This window comes from Erythrolamprus reginae, chromosome 3 (genome assembly GCF_031021105.1).
Source record: "Erythrolamprus reginae isolate rEryReg1 chromosome 3, rEryReg1.hap1, whole genome shotgun sequence".
Classification (NCBI taxonomy): domain Eukaryota; kingdom Metazoa; phylum Chordata; class Lepidosauria; order Squamata; family Dipsadidae; genus Erythrolamprus; species Erythrolamprus reginae.
Genome location: NC_091952.1, coordinates 250,220,818 through 250,240,839, shown reverse-complemented (window position 1 = coordinate 250,240,839; position 20,022 = coordinate 250,220,818). Strand labels below are relative to the sequence as shown.

Genomic DNA, 20,022 nt, shown 5'->3' with positions numbered 1-20,022 from the left:
AGTACTTAGCTAGCAGCTGTGATGAAACTTCACACCCCTTCTTCTTCCAACGAAGTGAGACACACACACATGTTGCTCTGCTTTGTTTTCCAAGGCGTGAAAATGCAACGAAGTCCAGAAGATACACGATTCCTGACGAACTCCGATCAGATATTCTTCCACAACGGCCAAACCCACATTCTGCTATTTATAGCAGCATCCCTAATTACTGGAGCCCCACCCAAACACAGGTGGCCTCTCTTATTTCCTGTAATATGTTCTTACTTGGTCTCTTTTTGGACCATGCATAATTCTGCGCTTGCGTGGGTCCAAAACGTCATCATCTGAATCAACGGAAGATAAGGGAGATTGACTGCCTGGGCTGTGTGCCAAGCCCCCCTCTGCCAAGTCACTCCCACCTTCTTCTTCGTTCGAGGAAACTAAACTCTGAACTGATTCTGTCGGCAATAACACAGGCCTGTGACATGTTGAATTTTCCCCTGCATCCACCTCCACATTTCCTGGGGCAGGAGCTGGGCCAGAGCCAACCACAACAAAACTGATTGGCAGAAAGGGACACCCCACACTGTAAATGCCTGATTGGTCAGATTGTAAAAGTATGTTCCAAGGTGCCATACTAGAAGCTTTAGTTCCTAACACCATGGGAAAAGACAAAGAATGAGCTTTAACATCCTCAGTGGTTCTCAACCAGGGCATCAGGACCATTTCACAGGGGTTGCCTAAGACCATGGGAAAAGGCAAATTTCCCATGGTGTTAGGCGACCCCTGTGAAATGGTCATTCACCTGCCAAAAGGGTCCCAACCCCCTGGTTGATGTTCTGTCGGGCTCTCTGGTAGACTCCTCCTGAAAATTCACAGGCACAAATTTCAGACACACACACATTTGCAAACTCTAAACAATGTTCTTTATAATGAAAATTCACTTAAACCAAGCCCTCTTTTGGTATAGCAAAGAGCACTCGTCTCCAAACAAACTGGTAATTTGTACAAGTCCCTTATCAGTTCTGTGATACTTAGCTTGCAGCTGTGAGGCAATTCACAGTCCTTCTTCTTTCACAAAGTGAAACACACTTTGCTCTGGTTTAGTTTCAAAGTGGGGAAAAATCAGCACACAAAAAGTCAAAGTCAGTAAAGCAGTCACGAAACACAACGATCAGATAATCCTCCACAATGACCAAACCCACAGGCTGCTCTTTATAGCAGCCTCACTAATGACCACAGCCCCACCCAACCCCAGGTGGCCTCATTTTCTTTGATAATAATCTCTCAGTTGTTGTTGCCTATGCATCGCTCTCCATATGCGTGGATGTATCATTAACTCTTGTTCTGAATCCAAGGAGGAGCTAGATAATTGATCTTCTTCTGAGCTATCTGCACCACTCTCCTCCTCCCTGTCACTCATGTCTTCTTGGTCAGAGGAGCCTTCATCAGCAGATTCCACCGGGAGCAAAACAGGCCTGCAGCATGTGGATGTCTCCCCCACATCCACAGTCCTTGGGGCAGGAGCTGGGCCAGAGCTAACCACAACAGTTGAGAACCAATGATTTAGAGGATGTCAAAGTTCATTCTCTTGCTTAGTTCTCTTGCAATCTCTTCTGATCTTAAATGGGGCAATGCCAGCGGGAAAATATACTTTCTCAGTTGGTGTAGATTAGGCTAACGCTGAGTAAGAAACAGGGACACAACACAAACATTCAGTTGATGGAGGACCTCATTACAGACTTATCAAATGAACAGACTCCAAGTCTGTTATGGGGCAAAGAGATTGAAGAGCTTCAAAAGAAGACCCACCCACCCCCATCTTAATTCACTTACTAATAAAGGAAGGGTTCATAAGTCAAGCAATGTGACACTTATTTGATTATACCACCACACAAGTGGGATCACACTGGCATTATTGACATTCCTGTAGAGAGGATGGGCTTCAAGGACAGAGGGAAGTGCCGTTACCAAGGCAACAATCCAATAAATAAGATTTGGGTCCAGGCTAAGGAAGTAGTTTATGAAGATGTCTAAAACCAGCTCCCCACTTAATAGGAGGATAAAAGAGAGAGGAAGGAAGATATAATCACCCTTGCAAGCTTTGTAACTGTAACTAATTTGATATTAGTGAATGAAATACGTTTCTTCACCATTCTATGAAATAGATACGGAAGAGACACACATTTCTCCCTCCATCATGAATTGTACATGGTAGTTGTTATTGATTGATTGATTGATTGATTGATTGATTGATTGGATTTGTATGCCGCCCCTCTCTGGAGACTCTGGGCCGTGAACAACAGTAATAAAATAATGTACAATAATAATCCAATAAATACTAAAAATGATTAAAAAACCCATTAATATAAAAAACCAAACATACATACAGACAGACATACCATACATGAAATTGTAAAGGCCCAGGGGGAAAGAGCATCTCAATTCCCCCATGCCTGGCGGCAGAGGTGGGTTTTAAGGAGCTTACGAAAGGCAAAGGAGGGTGGGGGCAATTCTAATCTCTGGGGGGAGTTGGTTCCAGAGGGCCGGGGCCACCACAGAGAAGGCTCTTCCCCTGGGTCCCGCCAAGCGGCATTGTTTAGTTGATGGGACCCAGAGAAGACCCACTCTGTGGGACCTAACCGGTCGCTGGGCTTCGTGCAGCAGAAGGCGGTCCCTGAGATAATCTGGTCCGATGCCATGAAGGGCTTTATAGGTCATAACCAACACTTTGAATTGTGACCGGAAACTGATCGGCAACAAATGCAGACTGTAACATGGGCATATTTGGGAAAGCCCATGATTGCTCTCGCAGCTGCATTCTGCACGATCTGAAGTTTCCGAACATCTTCAAAGGTCGCCCCATGTAGAGAGCGTTACAGTAATCGAGCCTCAAGGTGATGAGGGCATGAGTGACTGTGAGCAGTGACTCCCGGTCCAAATAGGGCCGCAACTGGTGCACCAGGTGAACCTGGGCAAACACCCCCCTCGCCACAGCTGAAAGATGTTTCTCTAATGTGAGCTGTGGATTGAGGAGGACGCCCAATTTGCGGGCCCTCTCTGAGGGGGTCAATGATTCCCTCCCCAGGATGATGGAAGGACAGATGGAATTGTCCTTGGGAGGCAAGACCCACAGCCACTCCGTCTTATCAGGGTTGAGTTTGAGTCTGTTGACACCCATCCAGGCCCCAACAGCCTCCAGACACCGGCACATCACTTCCACTGCTTCGGTGACTGGACATGGGGTGGAGATGTACAGCTGGGTATCATCGGGCCTGGCTCATCCTTCTCAGAATCTTTCATTACCAGAAGTGGACGAGGAGCACTCACAACGTGGTCCGAACTGAGAGCTACCCACTCCTGTCCCAGATCAATCAAATCACACATTTAATCAGTCAAGAAAATGTTAGTCGACCAAAGTGACATCCCTAAAATTAACACAACACTAATAGATTTGCCAAGAGCCACTTTCTTGCACAAAGCGTTCTGCATTAGACTTGAAAGTGATTGTGCTAATTAATTATCCTTTAACAAACAGTTCAGCTCCCCCATTGTGGGAGGAAGGTGTATTTGAATTAGCGTGCAAGCAAGCGTCTCATATAAGGCCAGTGTTTTCATATAGCAGGTCAAGGGCAGCTCATTTTAATTACCGGCAATGTTTTTTGAAAAGCCAGCCATAATGCAGAACAGTGATTTAAGACAACTGATTTTTTTCCAAGCCAGATGTTCATTACATTCTTCTACCTGGCAGGATCTACTCCGGCTTTGATTTAAAGCATAAGAGATGGTTCTGCTGAGGGGTGGTGGTGGTGGAGGAATCCCCATAAATTGTAAATAGCCTTGCGCTGCCTGAAAAGCTATCCAATTTATGAGACCGTGCTTGGCTTGAGTCCACTTAATGACATGCAGTGGAGGATGATATATTGTACAGTATATAGTTGGATCCATTTGAAGGACACAAATCCAGGAAAGTTTACAACTTTATGTACTACTAACAGAGTGGGAAGGGACCTTGTAGGTCATCTAGTCCAACCCCCCGCTCAAGTAGGAGACATATGTCAGTGATTGTTCTGTCCAGTTCTCTGGTAGAATCCTCCTGAAAATGCACAGATACAATTTCAGAACCACACACGTTTGAAAATTCAAAACAATGTTCTTTATACCAAAAATGCAAATAAATGAAGTACTTTTTGTATAGCAAAGAGCACTCGTCTCCAAACAAACTGGTAATTTGTACAAGTTCCTTATCAGTTCCGTGATACTTAGCTTGCAGCTGTGAGGCAATTCACAGTCCTTATTCTTTCACAAAGTGAAACACACTTTGCTCTGGTTTAGTTTCAAAGTGGGGAAAAATCAGCACACAAAAGGTCAAAGTCAGTAAAGCAGTAAAGCAGTCACGAAACACAACGATCAGATAATCCTCCACAATGGCAAAACCCACAGGCTGCTATTTATAGCAGCCTCACTAATGACCACAGCCCCACCCAACCACAGGTGGCCTCATTTTCTTTGATAATAATCTCTCAGTTGTTCCTGCCTATGCATCGCTCTCCGCATGCGTGGCTGTATCATTAACTTTTGTTCTGAATCCAAGGAGGAGCTAGATAATTGATCTCCTTCTGAGCTATCTGCACCACTCTCCTCCTCCCTGTCACTCATGTCTTCTTGGTCAGAGGAGCCTTCATCAGCAGATTCCACCGGGGGGAAAACAGGCCTGCAGCATGTGGATGTCTCCCCCACATCCACAGTCCTTGGGGCAGGAGCTGGGACAGAGCTAACCACAACAGTGATGGTGAAGGTTTTTTTCCTTGGATGCCAAATGAGCATGGGTACAAACTACCGCACATGCACGAGTGCCCACACTCATATTCAATGCCTGGGGAGGGATAAAACAGCTTATCCTACCCCTGGAGGCCCTCTGGAGGCTGGAAATTGTTGTGCATACTCCTTTGGCCTGTTTTCCAACTTCTGCTGGGCCCAGTAGGCTCATGTTTCACCCTCCCCAGGCTCCAAAGGCTTCCCTAGAGCTGGGGGAGGGTAAAAACGCCCTCCCTCATCTCCCCAAAGCAGGGGTGGACCACTGCCTGGTTGGGGGGGAAACGCAGTGGGGTAGCGAAAATGGAGCTCCACCCCAGAGCACCCAATTTGCACTGAAAGATGTTAAAGAAAATGCAGGGTGTCCTGCATAAGCCACGCCCACAGTGTGGTCGTAAAAATTTTGGTAGCCCTTCACTGCCCCAAAGGCACTCTGGAAGCCAAAAACACCCTCCCAGAGCCTCTGTGCAAGCCAAAATTCAGTTGACCGGCACAAACATGCACATTGGAGCTGAGCTAGAGCAATAGCTCGCATGCCAGCAGATATGGCTCTGTGTGCCACTTGTGGTACCTGTGCCATAGGTTCGCCATCACTGCCCTATGCTGTTTCTAACCAATGGCACACAATCTACAGATTTTTATGTACCATCCATTAATATGTTTGGGCATGAGTTGCAATAAGAATGAGTTTCTTTCATATAATTTGTGCAGGTTTGAGGATTGATTTGGGGGGTAAACAGGCTCACCCAATTTACTGTGTGAGCCTGTTTACCCCCAAAATAAACCCTCAATCCCACACAAAATTTACCCAGTTTACTGTTTATTGCCTGAAATTAGTAGGAAAACATGTCACTCATGCAGGTGGGTATTCCAACTTACCACTACTATTGATGCGCGCACAACTTCCAGTGACTGGTGTTCATGCGCATGTGTCTGGTGGGTGCATTGGACCGAGATTTGGCTTCTGTACATGCACAGGAAGCAAATCTCATGAGAAGACATGCGGGCGTGCAAATTTTTGGTGACTTTTTTGCTTCTGCGCATGCGCGGAAGCAAAAAAATCACCCAAAATTGCTGAAATCTCTCTCTTGTGCATCCTCTCGCAATATTTTGCTTCCTATGCATGCACAAAAGCCAAATATAGCTCTGACATGTGTGTGCGCCCGCTGGTCACTCAGAGCTGAGTGGTCAGCTCCATTTCCGCTACCGGTGTGGCGTTTCTCCCCCCTCCCACCATTCCAATATGAGCCCTATACTGCACTCATTTCAACATTATATTTTTAATTTTTAGGAAAAAAAATTCAGTTACTGTGGATTTACCAACCACGTCTGCTGGAAGTTTGTTCCAAGGATCTACTACTCTTTCAGTAAAATAATATTTTCTCATGTTGCTTTTGATCTTAGTTGGGGGAAAGATCAAAAGCAAAATGAGAAAATATTATTTTACTGAAAGAGTAGTAGATCCTTGGAACAAACTTCCAGCAGACATGGTTGGTAAATCCACAGTAACTGAATTTAAACATGCCTGGGATAAACATAGATCCATCCTAAGATAAAATACAGGAAATAGCATAAGGGCAGACTAGATGGATCATGAGGTCTTTTTCTGCTGTCAATCTTCTATGTTTCTAAAATAAATATATAAACATTAAAAAGACAGTACATAATCTATCACTCTGTTACATATTTGTTTGTTTTTTCTATTGTACCAAATATCTTAAGAGACAGAGACAAGACACCACATCAAGACATATAAACATGTAACACACACACACACCGAACTGTCTATAGGACAGTTCTTTCTCTTAGATATTTCTACGACCTATAACACCAGTGGTTATACTACGGGTTTAAGTGCAACCAGAATTATACAATATTTCCCTATATCTCATTATAACCTGTATTTTGAAATATTGTTAAAATCTTAAACATACGTTGCCTATATACAGCTATTATCTCTATTTTCTCTTATCCAGCCAGTTCTAGAATTCCTTCCAAATCTCATAATAACATGATTCATCTTTAAGGTTAACTCTTCTGTTATGAATAACTCTTGAGTTATGATTTTAAAAAATATATGATTGTGCAGAACTGGATAAGTCAACATTGGAAGGTATTTTGAAGGTCTTAAAGGATTTCCCCTTAGAAGTTAGAGGAGGGGTCTCCAAACTTGTAGACTTCAACTCCTAGAATTCCTCAGCCAGCCATGATGTCTAGTTGAGGAATTCTGGGAGTTGAAGTCCACAACTCTCAAAGTTACTAAGTTTGGAGCCCCTTGGGTAGAAGCTAAATACAAATGGCGAGATGAGGAAGATTGAAATAAAGAAGAGGCTAAAATAAACCTGAGCTCATAGAATGCAAAATGAACGAATCCCATTATACACTGATCAAAAAAATAAAGGGAACACTTACGCAACACAATATAACTCCAAGTAAATCAAACTTCTGTGAAATCAAGCTGTCCATTTAGGAAGCAACACTGATTGACAATCAATTTCACATTCTGTCGTGCACATTGAACTTTGTACAGAACAAAGTATTCAATGAGAATATTTATTTATTGTTAGAGTTGAAAGGGACCATGAAGGCCATCAAGTTCAACCCCCTGCCCAAGCATGAACCCTATAGCACACCAGTCAAGTGGCAGTTCAATCTTCTCTTAAAAATGTCCAGTGTTGGAGTTCACAACATCCGCTGGTAGGTTGTTCCATTGGTTGATCGCTCTGACCATCAGGAAGTTTCTCCTTATCTCCATGTTGAATCTCTCCTTGGTCATCTTCCAGCCGTTGTCCCTCGTCCGGCCCTCTGGTGCCCTGGAGAATAAAGTGATCCCCTCCTCTCTGTGACATCTCCTCGTATACTTGTAGACTGCTGTCATGTCCGCTCTGGCCCTCTTTTTCTCTAGGCTATTTCATTCATTCAGATCTAGGAAGTGTTATTTGTTTGTTTGTTTGTTTGTTTGTTTGTTTAGTTAGTTAGTTAGTAAGTTAGTCCAATACACAATGAGGGTTTTAGTGGGTATATATCTATATACACATAGTAAAATACATGATGAAGGTTATAGAGGAGATACTCATAGTAAAATATATCTAAGAAATAATAGAAAAGAAGTTATAGTAATAGAACATATCAATGAAAGAATAGAAGAAGAGATATAGGAATAGAAGAAAGGTATAGGTATACTTATTTGGCTAACGAATGCTTTTTTTTTTTTACGGCTTAAGGTGAGACGATTCTGCATTCAGCCAGCGTCCATGACAACATGGTCTTCAGTCGAGTCTTTCAGATCTTGTACCGGAATGAAGAGATTCTCCTCAACGAATCCATGAACTTCTCTGTCCATCTCCTCCTGGATGGTGAGAGGGTGAGATGGTTTTGATTCTCTTAGAGGATTCCTCCTCGCACATACATGAGCATGAATTAAAACCCACGTATGGTTATAAGCATCTCAATATTCATCATTAATTGGTTTCAGAAAGCATGGTGAGGACCAAGCAATTTTTCCCCATAAGGAATAATAATAATAATAATAATAATAATAATGATGATGATGATGATGATGATGATGATGATAATGATAATGATAATAATAATAATAATAATAATAATAATAATAATAATAATAATAATAATTTAAATAAGGGTCTTTTGATTATTTTAAATATTAGATTTGTTATATGTTGTTTCATTATTGTTGTTAGCCACCCCAAATCTACGGAGAGGGGCGGCATACAAATCAAATCAAATCAATCAATAAATATGACTTTATTATTGTTTATGCAATCTCCCTTCTGCAGACTTCTCTTCAAAAGCTGGTTATTGCTATTATTATTATTATTATTATTATTATTATTATTATTATTATTATTATTATTATTATTAATTAGATTTGTATGCCGCCCCTCTCCGCAGACTCGGGGTGGCTCACAACAGTGGTAAAACAATATACAGTAACAAATCCAATATAGACACAAATATACCATACATAAAACTACAAAGGCGAGGGGAGATGTCTCAGTTCCCCCATGCCTGACGGCAGAAGTGGGTTTTAAGGAGGAGACGAAAGGCAAGGAGGGTGGGGGCAATCCTAATCTCAGAGGGGAGCTGGTTCCAGAGGGTTGGGGCTGCCACAGAGAAGGCTCTTCCCCTGGGTCCTGCCAGCCGACATTGTTTAGTCAACGGGACCTGGAGAAGGCCAACTCTGTGGGACCTAACCGGCCGCTGGGATTCATGGGGCAGAAGGTGGTCTCGCAGATATTCTGGTCTGATAATGTAACGAGTCACAAGGCAGCCGATGCCAACAACTTCTAGCTTAGGGGTTTTTTTAATTTTTAATTTTGTTTTGTCAAGTACCTATTGGTAATATACAGATATGTGAGGCATAGCTTCACCTGTAGTCCACCACACCACTCAGTAGGGGACTTAGAACAATGAAACAAAAATAGGAAAAAATGACCTTGATTAATAGGACTCCCCCTCTACAAATCAGCTATAACCATCATCTGAAGAAGAAACCCAGGAGGATCCAAGTGTCCTTGTGTGTAAATATTTGCTCCGTGCAAGTAGTTTGTTTGAGAGTTTGGAGTTTGAGATTGGTTGTATACAAAGATCTCAACTAATCTTGGAGACTGGGTGACCTTTTAATCACGGGACAATGTAGGCTGTGGGTCTCTGAAAACTCCATCTAAGAGACTAGATTTTAGAACTAGTCTAGAAAGTTTAGAACTAAGACGCCTTAAAGAACATCTAAGTATTGCCCACAAGATCATATGCTGCAACGTCCTGCCTTTCGGCGACTACTTCAGCTTCAACCACAAAAACACAAGAGCACACAACAGATTTAAAGAGCACACAACGGATTTAAACTTAATATTAACCGCTCCAAATTTGATTGTAAAAAATATGACTTCAGTAACCGAGTTGTCGAAGCGTGGAACTCATTACCTGACTCCATAGCGTCATCCCCAAACCCCCAACAATTTACCCTTAGATTATCTATGGTTGACCTATCCAGATTCCTAAGAGGTCAGAAAGGGGAGAGTACAAGTGCACTAGAGCGCCTTCCATCCCCTGTCCTATTGCTCTCCTATATCTCCTATACCTTTCTTCTATTCCTATATCTCTTCTTCTATTCTTTCATTGATATGTTCTATTACTATACCTTCTTTTCTATTCTTTCTTAGATATATTTTACTATGAGTATCTCCTCTATAACCTTCATCATGTATTTTACTATGTGTATATAGATACAGTGATACGAACTTAATTGGTGCAAGGAGGAGGTTCGTAAGACGAAAGGTTCGTAAGATGAAACATTGTTTCCCATAGGAAACAATGTAAAGTCAATTAATCCGTGCAACCAAAAAAACCCCCGCAAAAAAACGGCTTTCGGCGACTGCTGGGAAGCCGCGCGGCTGTTTTAAAAGGTGACAGCCGGCCTAGGGGGCTTCCCAGCACCCCCCCGAACCCGGGTTTGGGGTTCGGGGGGAGCTGGGAAGCCCCCCAGGCCGGCTGCGACCTTTTAAAACAGCCGCACGGCTTCCCAGCTGTCTCCGAATGCCGAACGCGGAAGTTCGGCTTTAGCGTTCGGCTTCGGGAGACAAATGGGAAGCGGTGCGGCTGTTTTAAAAGGTCGCAGCCGGCCTGGGGGGCTTCCCAGCACCCCCCCGAACTGAACCCAGGGTTCAGAAAAATTTTGCCTCTTCTTACGAACTTTGTTCGAGTTTCGAACCGGTGTTCGGGAGGCTTCTGGGAAGCCCCGCCGCCCGGCTGTCACCTATTAAAACAGCCGCGCGGCTTCCCAGCAGTCTCCGAACGCCGGTTCGTAACTCGGAAAAAGTTCGTAAGAAGAGGCAAAATTTTTCTGAACCCCGGGTTCGTATCACGAGTTGTTCGTAAGACGAGGGGTTCGTATCTTGAGGTACCACTGTATATACCCACTAAAACCCTCATTGTGTATTGGACAAAATAGATATAGATAGATAGATAGATAGATAGATAGATAGATAGATAGATAGATAGATAGATAGATAGATAGATAAAATAAACTGTGTGCTACATAAAAGACAGGATTTGATGGTCTCTTTCCATCTCTTGATATTTGTTGCCAAACCGTGTATATTGCATTCATTCATTCATTCATCCAGACAGACAGACAGACAGGCAGGCAGGCAGGCAGGCAGGCAGGCAGGCAGGCAGGCAGGCAGGCAGGCAGACAGACAGACAGACAGACAGACAGACAGACAGACAGACAGACAGACAGACAGACAGACAATTGTATGAAATGGTATAGGTGTCAGTCTTCGGAGAGGGGCGGCATACAAATCTAAGTAATAAATAAATAAAATAGCATCCAAAATTAAATCAGAGTCCAAGTCAAAGTATTCCTCAAAGTCCCAATTTATTAACAGAGCCATATTGGTACCTGTGGGTGAAACATGAATCTGAAGTCCTCTGGGTTTCACCACCCAGTTAAATGTTCAAGCCCTTGCCCCACACCCACAAATGCATTACCTTCTCCAATCTCCAATTGCCATGCTGGGAGATTCCACCCATCTCCTTCCATGCAGGTGCCGAGACAAAGGATGACATTCACTTTCTAGAAGGAGTTTGTTATAGCTATATGCTAACAACTTCACCCAATCCCCCTCCTGTTTTTCCCACAGTAGAAAATGCATAGTAGAATCATAAAAGTTTTGCAGACTAACAATCCCAAATAAAATGGCCAGACAGGATCTCCTGCTTAAGCAGGGCTCCAAGGTGCCTTCCAGCTCTTATTTTGATTCTAATTCATCCTCTGTTCGCTACCTCATTCTTCCTCTCTATTTGCTTTCTCCCCTCCTCACTGTTCTCCTTTCTGTTTTGCCAAATGATTTTAATGTTCCAAAGGTGGTCTTTTTTCAAGAGGCTGCTAAGGAGTGTGCAGAGTTATTTATTTATTTTATTTATTTATTTTATTTATTCAATTTTTATGCCACTCTTCTCCTTAGACTCAGGGTGGCTTACAACATGTTAGCAATAGCACTTTTTAACAGAGCCAGCATATTGCCCCCACAATTCGGGTCCTCATTTTACCCACCACGGAAGGATGGAAGGCGGAGTCAACCTTGAGCCCGTGATGAGATTTGAACCGCTGACCTTCAGATCTACAGTCAGCTTCAGTGGCCTGCAGTACAGCACTCTACCTGCTGCGCCACCCCGGCTCAGTTATTATCTCCGTGGTCAAAAATACACATACAAAGAGAAAATGTAGAGTTCCAGCTGATTGCTCAGAGATACAACTAATAGTTAAGTAATACAATGCAGATACACTTAGTGTATAAAATATTATTTACTCTAACAAATGTCTTACTCAAGAACAGTCCTAGTCATACACAGTTAAATCAGTCAATGCATCTCAATACATATACAATACTATAAGCTTACTTTTCCAGCTACAAATACATAAACCATTATTTGAACACACAGTTCTTACTACAGCATGGTCACCAAGACAAAACAGAAATAGCAGAGAGTAGTCGAGAGGGTGAATCACCCTTCTGGCACTCTCTTATGGTAATCCATAACACCAACTCTAGCAGTAATGTTCTAACATATGTAAGCATTACATTGTTGGTTTATTTTTATGCACTGCTCAAAAAAATAAAGGGAACACTTAAACGACACAATATAACTCCAAGTAAATCAAACGTCTGTGAAATCAAACTGTCCACTTAGGCAGCAACACTGATCGACTTTCAATTTCACATGCACATTCAACTTTGTACAGAACAAAGTATTCGATGAGACTATTTCATTCATTCAGATCTAGGATGTGTTCTTTGAGTGTTCCCTTTATATTGCCAAACCCAACTAGTACATAGCACTAACAGAGACAACTGGACTTTCTGGCTTTTCTTTGAAGATGTTTCGCTTCTCATCCAAGAAGCTTCTTCAGCTCTGATTGGATGGTTTGCATTATTTGCATTCTTTTAGAGAGTCATTGAGGCCACTTGGAGGTATGTCTGTGTCCTCAGGATCCCCTGAATAGTACAGATAAGTGTGGAACCTTCTTGGCTGAAGGATGTTTTCTGCCCTATCTTGTCTCATCTATCTCCAGTCTACAACACAGTCCTTTCAATAGTTCCAAGAAGGCTCCACGGCTATTTGCACCACTGAGGTGACACTGATGACACAGAAAAAACCCTCCTGGTGGTCTCAATGAATTGCTCAAAAAATGCAAAGGATTGGCTGCCTTGACCCACAGCTCACATTAGAGAAACATCTTTCAGCTGTGGCGAGGGGAGCGTTTGCCCAGGTTCGCCTGGTGCACCAGTTGCAACCCTATTTGGACCGGGAGTCACTGCTCACAGTCACTCATGCCCTCATCACCTCGAGGCTCGACTACTGTAATGCTCTCTACATGGGGCTACCTTTGAAAAGTGTTCAGAAACTTCAGATCGTGCAGAATGCAACTGCAAGAGCTATCATGGGCTTTCTCAAAAATGCCCATGTAACACCAACACTCCGCAGTCTGCATTGGTTGCCAATCAGTTTCCAGTCACAATTCAAAGTGTTGGTTATGATCTATAAAGCCCTTCATGGCACCGCACCAGAATATCTCTGGGACCGCCTTCTGCCGCATGAATCCCAGAGACCAGTTAGGTCTCACAGAGTTGGCCTTCTCCAGGTCCTGTCAACTAAACAATGTCATTTTGCAGGACCCAGGGGAAGAGCCTTCTCTGTGGCGGCCCCGACCCTTTGGAACCAACTCCCCCCAGATATCAGAGTTGCCCCCACCCTCCTTGCCTTTCGTAAGCTCCTTAAAACCCACCTCTGTCATCAGGCATGGGGGAATTGAGACTTTCCCTTCTCCCTAGGCTTATAAAATTTATGCATGGTATGTCAGTATGTATGATTGGTTTTAAATTAACTTAAATATTAGATTTGTTTACATTGTATTATTATTGTTGTTAGCCGCCCCGAGTCTACGGAGAGGGGCGGCATACAAATCTGATTAATAAAATAAATAAAAATAAATAAAATATAAATCCTTCCATAAATTACCCTGAGTCCATGGAGAGGGCCGGCATACAAGTCCAATGAATAAATAAATATCCCACCACTCAGTCCGAGCTGAAGAATTTTCTTGGATGAGAAGTGAAACGTCTTCAAAAAGGAAAACAGAATGTCCAGTTGCCTCCTGAAAAAAATAAAAGAAAACCCATCTCTGGAACAACCATGACTTGGATGACTTGAGAAACTCCACAGAGAATTGATTCCGATATTAGCTTTTTATAATATGGTTTTTTTCCCCATCCTAAAATTCTCAGGTGGAAGAAGCATTAAGCGAAGCTGATTTTCAGCTCAAGTTGGACCTGCTTTTTACAGACAGTGAACAACAGTGAGTAGTTTGCGCCTTTTTTCAGGTGAAGTGTTATCCTCTTGCAACTAAGAGAGTAAAGAATCTGAAGGTATTTTAAAATTAGGAATTAATTTTAAGTTTTTGCAAACCACAGTCTGCTTAAACAAATGCATGGAGTACAGTGTTCCCTCGATTTCCGCAGGGATGCGTTCCGAGACCGCCTGCAAAAGTCGAATTTCCGCAAAGTAGAGATGCGGAAGTAAATACACAATTTTTGTCTATGGACAGTATCACAAGCCATCCCTTAACACTTTAAACCCCTAAATTACCATTTCCCATTCCCTTAACAACTATTTACTCACCATTATTACTGATACTCACCGTTGAATAAGACACTTAGTGATCCTGATATTTATAAACATAATTATTTATTAACAATATTTTTTTTTTGTTATTTATTTGCAAAAATTATTAGTTTGGCGGTGATGTATGACGTCATTGGGCGGGAAAAACCGTGGTATAGAAAAAACCCCGTGAACTATTTTTTAATTAATATTTTTTGAAAAACCGTGGTATAAGCTATTCGCGAAGTTCGAACCCGCGAAAATCGAGGGAACACTGTATTAGGTACAGTATGCACAAAACAGTTATTGGATATAGAGGAAAGAATCATGAACAGAACTTAGACACCATCCTGTAGATAATCCCCTCTGTTCCATCAGCATCCCGATGACTCAGTAAAAAGCTTGATCACATAAATGTTACCATTTTTTATGGTTTACCTTCCTCTTAATAAGAACAGATTAGGATCATAAACTAGTGTATGTTGACAGTTTCTAGTAAGATGGTACTGTTGGAAGAGAAGGAGAAGGAGGAGAATAGAAGAAGGGGGGAAGAAGAAGGAGAAATAGGAGGACAAGGAGGGAAGGAAGGGGAGAAGAAAAAAGAGAAGGAAGGCAGGGAGAGGAAGGGGATAAAAAGAATAAGGAGGACAAGAAGATAATGAAGATGAGAAGGAGAAGAAGGAGAAGAAGAGAACAGGGGGAGAAGGAGAAAGGAGGACAAGAAGAGAAGGGAGGGGAGAAGGAAAAATAGGAAGGAGAGGAAGGGGAGAAAGACATGGAGAAAGACAAGGAGAGAAGGAAGAAGAGAAGGGAGGGGAGAAGGAGAAGAAGGAGGACAAGGAGAGGAAGGGGAGAAAGAGCAGAAGAAGGACAAGAAGGAAGGGGAGAAGGTAAAAGAAAGGAGAGGAAGGAGATAAAAAGAAAAGAAGGCAGGGAGAGGAAGGGGAGAAGGAGAAGAAGGAGGACAAGGAGAGAAGGAATGTGGAAGGAGAAGAAGGAGGACAAAGAAAGGAAGAGGGAGGAGAAGAGAAGGAAGGGGAGAAAGAGGAGAAGGAGGAAAAGGAGAAGAAGGGGAGAAGGAGAGGAGGAGGACAAGGAGGAAGGGGAGAAGGAGAAAGAGAAAGGAGAGCAGGGAGAAGAAGGGGCAAACAAGAATAAGGAGGACAAGAAGAGAAGGAATGTGGAAGGAGAAGAAGGAGGACAAAAGAGAAGGAAGAGGAGAAGGAGCAAAAAGCGGTGAAGGAGAGAAGGAAGGGGAGAAGGGAAAAGAAAGGAGGGCAGGGAGAAGAAGGGGGAGAAGGAGAAGGAGAGGGACAAAGAAAAGAAGAGGGAGGAGAAGGAGGAGGAGAAGAGAAGGAAGGGGAGAAGGAGGAGAAAGAGGAAAAGGAGAAGAAGGGGAGAAGGAAGAGAAGGAGGAAAAGGAGAAGAAGGAGAGAAGGAGGAGAAGAGAAGGAAGGGTAGGAGAAGGAGGAAAAGGAGAAGAAGGGGGAAAGGAGAGAAGGAGGACAAGGAGGAAGGGGAGAAGAGAGAAAGAGGACAAGAAAAGAAGGAAGGAGAAGGAGGAGGAGTGCACAAAGGAAATGGAAAGGAAAACACGACTGCAGGAACGGTGGTTGAAGGCAAACCGTTTGAGGATTCTCAGGGCAGTTTCAGGAAACTGACCCTGTTGTTACCATAATTGCGCTGTAGAGAGTTGAGCTGCAACCCCAGAGGTCTGACTCACTGCTAAGAGAATAACAGCCCAGGATCAAAAATTCCGCTCACGCTTGAAGCTCTGCAGCAGCAACCGTGTTGCAGAGGAAGCCAACGTCTGGGTTTTCCTCCTTCTCCTTCCAGGCTGAGAGACGTCGTGACCATCCCGGTAATAAGCAGCCGCACGTTGGGGCTCCACTTCCACCTGAGGCAAGGCCTGCATCACCACGTCCCTGTCATGTTTGACTACTTCCACCTGTCGGCGGTCACGGTTACTCTGCATGCTTCTCTGGTGGCTTTGAACCAGCCCCTGCTCAGGTACAGTGGGGCCACCGCTTTCCCAAAGAGGCCGTGCAAGGGGGCTTTGCAAATCCTGCCAAAGTTGCGTGCATCCTTCCCCCAGTAAATCAGCTCTCTTCACATTGTTAAATCAGAAACATCTTGGTTTCAATATCCAAAGCCAATTAAAGTGGCCTTGCCCTGCAGCCCATGTGCACTGAGATCATATGCAGCAATGACAAATTTCTTGCCTCCAATCACACTTGGCCAATAAAGAATTCCATTCTGTTCTGTTCTGTTCTGTTCTATTCTGTTCTGTTCTGTTCTATTCTATTCTATTCTATTCTATTCTATTCTATTCTATTCTACTCTATTCAATTCTACCCTACCCCTACCCTACTCTATATTCTATTCTATTCTACTCTACTCTACCCTACTTTCTATTCTATTCTACTTTACTCTACTCTACTCTACTCTACTCTACCCTACTCTATATTCTATTCTATTCTATTCCATTCCATTCCATTCTATTCTAACCTATCCTACATTCTGTTCTGTTCTACTCTAATCTACTCTACACAACATTCTGCACTATTCTATTCCAGTCTAATCTACTATACCCTGCATTCTATTCTATTTTGTTCTGTTCCGTTCCATTCCATTCCATTATATTCTATGATGGTAAGAAACGGGAGGTTCTTGGGGGGGGGGGGGAAGGTAGATGAACCTGGAAAAATACATGGCTGTTTTAACGAAATCCTTTGCATGCCTAACAATCATTTCTGAAGGAGTGGCCCAGCTATTAACTTTGCACTCTGCACTCCAACGCAGTCCTGGGCTGTATTAACAAAGGAATAGAATCAACAATGATGTGAAGTGTAAATATCACTTTATAAGGGCTTGCTAAGTCCACACTTGGATACTGCATCCAGTTCTGATCACCACGATATATTAAAAAAAAAGCTATTGAGACTCTAGAAAGAGTGCAGAGAAGAGCAACAAAGATAATTTAGGGGACTGGAGGATAAATATATAAAGAATGGTTGCTGGAAAGAAAAGAAAGACTAGGGGAGACATGATAGGAGTGTTCCAATATCTCAGGTGTTGCGACAAAGAAGAGGGGGTCAATCTATTCTCCAAAACACCTAAAGGCAGGACAAAGAAACATTGGATGGAAATTAATTGTGGAGAGAAGTAACCAATACAACAAGGGTGGCGGGGTGGCGCAGCAGGTAGAGTGCTGTACTGCAGGCCACTGAAGCTGACTATAGAACTGAAGGTCAGCGGTTCAAATCTCATCACCGGCTCAAGGTTGACTCAGCCTTCCATCCTTCCGGGGTGGGTAAAATGAGGACCCGGATTGTGGGGAAAATAGGCTGGCTCTGTTAAAAAGTGCTATTGCTAACATTTGTTGTAAGCCGCCCTGAGTCTAAGGAGAAGGGCAGCATAAAAATCGAATGAATGAATGAATGAATGAATGAATGAATGAATGAATGAATGAATGAACAAATAAAAGAAAGGTTGGTCCGGCCCTTCACTGGGTGGATGAGTGAGGCTAGTTGAATGTTGGAACTACCGGTTCATCCCAAGTGGTCCAAACTGGCAGCAGCCACTACTGATTTGGTCCCTATTTATACACAGTAGTTTTTCCCTGTCAGTTTTAGTTAGTTAACCAGCTAACCAGCCCAAACAGCCAGCCACAGACCAATTGATTGATTGATTGATTGATTGATTCATTCATTCATTCATTCATTCATTCATTCATTCATTCATTCATTCATTCATTCATTCATTCTCCTTAGACTCAGGGTGGCTTATAACAAGTTAATAGAGCCAGCAAATTTCCCCTACAATCTGGGTCCTCATTTTACCCACCTCAGAAGGATGGAAGGCTGAGTCAACCTTGAGCCGGTGATGAGATTTGAACTACTGACCTACAGATCTACAGTCAGCGTCAGTGGCCTGCAGTACAACACTCTACCTGCTGCGCCATCCCGGCTCCAATAGATATGGAGTTGAAGTCTTCCATGAAATACAGCAGCAGCAGGAAGTCTTGCAAAAATATATTTGCTTCCTATTTACACTACTAAATATGTTCTATCTTATTATACATACATCACACTAGAGATCAACAGATCAATACAGCAATACAGCAACAGGAACTTCATATCAGCAATCTCTTTGTATTCCTTCCTTCTGCATTGAGATATCACCTCAGGATATCCTTAAATCCTGACAAAGTGTGTGTTTTTTTCTTGGCGATTCTTTGAGCAGGAAATTGAATCAAGGATTTAGCTAGAGAGCTTCTCCTCTGTGGAATATACGTTTTATACGTAAGCATAAAACGTATCAGGAAAGACTGAATGAACTCAATCTGTATAGTCTGGAGGACAGAAGGAAAAGGGGGGACATGATTGAAACATTTAAATATGTTAAAGGGTTAAATAAGGTCCAGGACGGAAGTGTTTTTAATAGGAAAGTGAACACAAGAACAAGGGGACACAATCTGAAGTTAGTTGGGGGAAAGATCAAAAGCAACATTAGAAAATATTATTTTACTGAAAGAGTAGTAGATCCTTGGAAGAAACTTCCAGCAGACGTGGTTGGTAAATCCACAGTAACTGAATTTAAACATGCCTGGGATAAACATATATCCATTGTAAGGTAAAATACAGGAAATAGTATAAGGGCAGACTAGATGGATCATGAGGTCTTTTTCTGCCGTCAGTCTTCTATGTTTCTAATATTTCTCAGTTTCTGCTTCTTCCTCAAAACAGCTTTACAGGTTTATAAAAATAACCAATTATTCCTAGTGCAGAAAGGAAGTTTTGATTGTTAAAAAAAAAAGCACCTGCCTTCCTGAGCTTTCCACATATTCTCTTTTTTTATTGTTGTTGTTTAGTTTTGCTCGGCCAGGAAGATCGTCCTGGCTTGGTAAAGGCAACTTGGATACGGGACTAGATTTAACTGGGATGTCGCTAGAAAACCTGGTTTTCGGAGCTGGCTACTGCAGACCAACAACTTCAGAGGTAAAAAAAGCTGTGTTGCTTGGAGATGTTTGTTAGTACAGGGTACATGATTGTTAGGGATTGCCATTGTAAACTGCATATTGTAAACTGTACCAAACATGTACTGTCACTTTAAATGTTACAGTTGCTACTGTAAAACTTGTACTTAAAGAGTTAATGTGCACTTAAAGGGTTAACTTGTACTTGAAGAGTTAATCTTCAAGGCTGTTTCGTCACTTCCTCATTGAAGCTATAAAAGCTCATTATTTTGCTTGGTCAGTTCCTTTACTTTATTTTTGCCTGAGACGGGGGAGTTGTGTCCAAGCTCCATGCTTGTATAACCTTTGTGCTTCATGATTTATCTATATTGTGTTTAAGCTTTGTGCTTTTATCTATATTGTGTTTTGCTTTGTGCTCTAATCTTGTAATTGCTCAGTGCGTATTATTCTGTATTTGCTTCGTGCTTATTCTGGATTGTTTATATTTTGTTTATATGTAAATAATACTTATTTAACTAAGTCTGTGTCTTGGCTTTATCACACATCCACGATCTGTTAAAATT

The 20,022-nt window shown here is 42.5% G+C and overlaps 1 protein-coding gene across 1 annotated transcript in view; it reads left to right on the top strand.

Moving 5' to 3' along the window:
• Positions 1-20,022, top strand: part of FAM135B (family with sequence similarity 135 member B) — a 114,176-nt gene that overhangs the window by 22,885 nt on the left and 71,269 nt on the right. Inside the window, exons 3-6 of the mRNA XM_070749260.1 lie at positions 8,019-8,158; positions 14,106-14,176; positions 16,318-16,491; positions 19,355-19,481. Of these exons, the coding sequence (XP_070605361.1) occupies positions 8,019-8,158; positions 14,106-14,176; positions 16,318-16,491; positions 19,355-19,481 (512 nt within the window). The remainder of the gene's footprint in view (positions 1-8,018; positions 8,159-14,105; positions 14,177-16,317; positions 16,492-19,354; positions 19,482-20,022) is intronic.